General features: G+C 34.4%; 1 protein-coding gene across 1 annotated transcript in view; it reads left to right on the forward strand.

Annotated features, from left to right (window-relative positions):
- acvr1c (activin A receptor type 1C) overlaps positions 1 to 3,086 on the forward strand; it is a 17,114-nt gene extending 14,028 nt beyond the window's left edge. The window contains exons 7-9 of the mRNA XM_014016689.1: positions 122 to 246; positions 418 to 548; positions 2,550 to 3,086. Of these exons, the coding sequence (XP_013872143.1) occupies positions 122 to 246; positions 418 to 548; positions 2,550 to 2,675 (382 nt within the window). The 3' untranslated portion in view covers positions 2,676 to 3,086. The remainder of the gene's footprint in view (positions 1 to 121; positions 247 to 417; positions 549 to 2,549) is intronic.
- The last annotated feature ends 1,917 nt before the right edge of the window (positions 3,087 to 5,003 follow it).

Here is a 5,003-nt window from a genome sequence, read left to right on the forward strand (position 1 = left end):
ATATATATATATTCAAAGGATTTTTTAAAAATAAATCCACATCCACAAACTGGTTAGGCAGATAATCTGTGCAACACCAGGCCTTCTTTTCATTAGGCCTTAATCAGTCTGTCCTCTGCAGGTACATGGCTCCAGAGATCCTGGATGAGTCAATTAATTTGAACAACTTTGAGTCGTTCAAGAGGGCAGATATCTATTCACTGGGCCTGGTGTTCTGGGAACTGGCCAGAAGATGCTCTGTGAGAGGTACTTTGTAACACAACTCTAAACACACATCCACCTCCATTTGTTGATGACTAAGCAGCTCAAATTGTAGACAAAGAGAGAGAAAACACAGGCTCATGTTTCTCACTGTGTTGTTCATAGAAGAGATAAAAAAAGAGCAAGAAAAAAAAATCCTTTCTGTCGTTCTCCCAGGACTTCATGAAGACTTTCAGCTGCCTTATTATGACATGGTGCCTTCAGATCCATCCATCGAGGACATGAAAAAGGTGGTGTGCGATCAGAAGCTTAGACCCAGCATTCCCAACCAGTGGCAGAGCTGCGAGGTGAGACTGAAACACGTGTTGCTGATCATCATTCCGCTACATTAAGAAACATTTTGTTCCTAAAAACAGATTTGTTCTTAAGTTGTGCACGTACGAGTGATTTAGGAGAACTTGTGGCATTCACCAATTTTCTCATATTGTAAGATTTTTTTTCAGACACAAACAAAATTCCTGTGTGGTCCAGACCTGTAGTATATTTTAAATGCAGCCAGTCAATTTGTAGTTGAAAATAAATCACACTCCATAATTATGTTGACAATAGGCTATTCTGTTTGAATTATAGCTACAATTTTAAATGTAATAATGTAGACTAAGGATATAAACTGATTAAATTAAATTGGCTATTCATGCTGTTATATAACACTACAATAATATGAAGATCTCAAACTATAAACCAACTGAAATTACATATTATTTAAAATTTAATTAGTCTCGGTATGTAATGGGTTCAATAGGAAGTGAAAATAATAACAACTTTATTCAGACATACAGTATATTAGGTTATTTTTTAATCAAATTTTATTTTGTTGAAATTTATTCAGCACATCGCTATGCTCTTTTCTTTTYTTGCCTATAAAATGGCTTGTTTTCTCGACATTTAGCATAAAAATGACATAAAGAATATAATTGTTAGCGAATAGACGTTCCAGAAAAGTGAACATGTTCTTTATAGTTTCGGTTCTGGAATATGGTTGAACAAATGGTAATAAAAAACAAAACTAAAAGCAGAAGTGAAAGCAAGACGGTTTTACTACAAATACATTGGCAGTTCCAGTCAACCTTCTGTCACCAGTGGTACAATACCACTGACATAAACGTCAAGAAACACTTTTGAGCTATTGGAATAAACTTGACAAAACATTAAAAACAGACAATTAAAGATGTTTTTAATACAAGGTTTTGATTTATTTTTTCATGTCTTACGGAGTTTGACCTGGGATACAAAAGTGAGTGAGCAGAGGAATAATCTCCTTTCCCCTGACCTCTAGCTTGTACTTGTTCATATATTTTAAGGAGATAAAAGGCAAAAAGTTTAACCAGTAACAAAAACTTAAATCACCTCATCCTTTATTCTGTTGATTATTTTTTAGCTTCACTTTCTCTTCTTTTTTAATTGTTTGATTGGTGATGTCTTATCTTTTACAAATATCATTCACTACCTTTTTGTTTTAATGTAAAAAAAATTAAATGATAGGTTGCACAAAAGGATGAGAAATCGATCTAAAATGCAACAAACCCTTGCATTTGAATATAGGAGGATTTAAGGACCAAATTATTGTACTATAAACTACAGTTTGGTGCTAGCAACAGCAAATTAATTGATTAAGAAGTGAGGTCTCAACATATTCATTATGTGAAACAAATTGATCTGAGGAAGTCTTGGTCTGTAGGAGGCCAAACCCAGATAAGTGTCATGTTTTTAAMCATCAGACGAATTAAAGATGACAAACTTTCATGCCATCATAACCAATATGAGCTCAGAATAACTTTGAAAAACCACAGCATCCAGAAATATAAAATGCATTTCACAAAGAGGAAGTCATTCATCAACTCTGCCATCAAGTATTCTGGGTACAAACTAACCTCAGCAAGATATGAGACCTGGTCTTTGCTCAGACGAATTCTCCTTTCAGCTTGCTTTGATAAAAAAAGAAAAATAACCACAAACTTCTGAGCAACTGAAATATATTACTCAGCAAGAATAGACTCAAATCTTCTGTAAAAATGTAATAATCAGCATCAACAATGTCTAAATAGACTTTTAAGATTTTATATTAATAGTGCTGTCAGCATTAAATTCTAGATTTGTTTACAATACTCAATGCAATTGAACAGCTCATTAAGGATACTTAAAATATTATGTATATTTTACTGTTTGTTCAAACAATTGAATACAAATTTAGTTTTGAAATTTAACCATTTAATGTTTCTGTAAATGTGTTTCTGTGTTTGAAATGTTATTTCAGCCATCGTGATAATGATATTTTGTTGTTGCGTCAGGCTCTGCGTGTGATGGGGAAACTGATGAGAGAGTGTTGGTACGCCAACTCTGCAGCGCGACTCACTGCCCTGCGAGTCAAGAAAACTGTGTCTCAGCTCTCGGAAACCAAGGACGTCAAAGATTAGTTTTATGAATTGTTTTAGAGATCTGCACTGGTGCTGGCACTGGTGAGGGGTGAGGAATTTGAAGGCCTGAAGCTGGACCCAACCACATCCTCACAGAGCCTAATTAGGTGGGTTTTGGTGCCAAAGCGCTGAGGGAAACCAGTGGAGATATTTACACAGAGACATTCAGGATACTGACTTTTTTTTTTTTATCCAAACAGCAAAAAAGTTTGGTAAACATGTGACATAAGTCATGTTAAATGTGATCATTTTGCTACCTCAGTATTTGAAGTGCCCAAAGCTTGAAGTTGCACATTGTTGTGTTTTTGTGCCGTATATTGTGATTGCAGCGCTGCTGGGTAGTTACAAGTAAAAAAAMAAAAAAAAAAAAAAAAAAAAAAAAAAAAAAAAAAAAAAAAACTAATTTTGACACATACACAGAGTTTCCTCAGTAATCTGAAATACTTGGCACAGTTTAGAACAATTAACCCAGAAAACAGGGTCTGCAGCGCCCCTTGTGGTGGCTGAATAATACTACAATGTAACTCAACAGGAATTTAAAGCAAGCAGTGCAGAGAACATATTTTTTCATAAATAAAGATGGTAACAAAACATTGCTAGCTAATCTGTAATAGACAAAAACACAAATGCAACCCCAGTTTTAAAAACGATGGGATGTTTGTGTATAAAGTCAATAAAAACAGAATGCAATGGATTGCCATATTTTTATTATCAATGGAGCGAAGTAAAATTGTCAAATGAAAAAAAATATACATTTTCTCTGAGCAGTCTGCAGTGTTTTAGGATGACATTCACAAATAGATTCTTCTTTGCATGATAGAGCTTTAACCAAAGTTTGTGGCTGCAGCAGCAAGCTGTGTTTACAGACAATATTTGTGGAAGAGTTCCAACCATAAAATTTACAGTTACCCGTTTCTTCCCCTAAAGTTTCTTAGTTTAAAATTTGGGTTTATGAGATTTGCAAATCATTGCATTGATTCTGTTTTTGTTATAATTTTTGAAACACCCCAGTGTTTTTGCCATCGGGGTTGTAAAAACAACGCAGCGGAAACCAAAACTTTATTGTTGTTCCTGTTTGTGTACAAGCGTCATTTGCATTGTAGCTACAGCATGTTAGATATGTAGCTGTTTAAAACTCCCACGAGTCATTGCCTCAAAAGTAAGGTAATGACTTGAGGGACTGTTTATGATCTCTTTATAAATTGCTGCCACTAAGCAATCAATTAGGCAGAGACATATATAACTGAGTGTTAAGTTTCAGTATTGGTGGTGCTGGTACAGTAACTAATTATCACTGTGATAAAAGGACCTTCTGGCGGTGAGTGATATATTACCAGTGTTCACCACATGAGTAAAGTGCTACATTTAACATGATTGGAAACAGAAGCAGATTAATGGAAGTTTAGTTTTTAGTGACAAATTGGTCATCCTCCGTGCCTGGCTGGAAGAGAAAACTGAACTTGAAGCCTTTTATATTCAGTCAACTGTAAAATAAATCTCAACATTTATTGTTGGTCATTCGGCGTAGGTCTGTAGATGAAAATTACAGTGAGTCCATCGACCTATTCTCTGTGTAGGTTCAGTTCATTTCTTAAATATTACATCACTAGCAAAGTTGTTGGACAGACAATCATATCAAAGAGCTTGTCATCCAGTGCCACCAGCTTTTCCATAACGAGCCAAAGGTGTTTGTCATAAAATAAACTAATGAAAGCTCAGCTATGAGAAGGTTTTTGGTTATAAATGATATAAAAACATATTTTTAACTCACAATATTTTCACCCATTTTCTGACACACACTTCAAGCTAGAGCTTATATTTTTAAATCGTTTGATGCAAAAACGTGTCTATTTTCACTGCTTTATGAGGAAGGTTGACTAAAGTGTTGGATTTTTACGCTTTAACAATTGTTATACGAATGTAGAATCTGTGGCCATATATTTTAAATATTCAAAAACTGGTCTATTATAGTTTTAAAATATGTGTAAACAAAAACTCACAAAYTGACTGTGAATGTGATACTAACATCTACTCAAAAGGCTTTAATTGTTTTTAAAGGGAAAAGCAGCAGGTTTTGTATAGCTCCAAATGACAAATCAAGATATATTTATACAGATGTAAATAAAAATATGAGGTTACTGTAAAACAAATGCTGTGATACAACTAATACATCCATTAAGGTTGCATATTAAAAGTATTATTGCAACACTTTGAGTTGCTTGTAAAGCCTTGGTGCAACAGACAGTAGGAAGGTACAAATATGTTTATCTGTATACCATTTGTGCTTGTTCAAACTAAATATGTAAGAGTGCCTGCCTGTGCATCTGT

Source organism: Austrofundulus limnaeus, unplaced genomic scaffold, assembly GCF_001266775.1.
Source record: "Austrofundulus limnaeus strain Quisiro unplaced genomic scaffold, Austrofundulus_limnaeus-1.0 Scaffold152, whole genome shotgun sequence".
Lineage (NCBI taxonomy): Eukaryota > Metazoa > Chordata > Actinopteri > Cyprinodontiformes > Rivulidae > Austrofundulus > Austrofundulus limnaeus.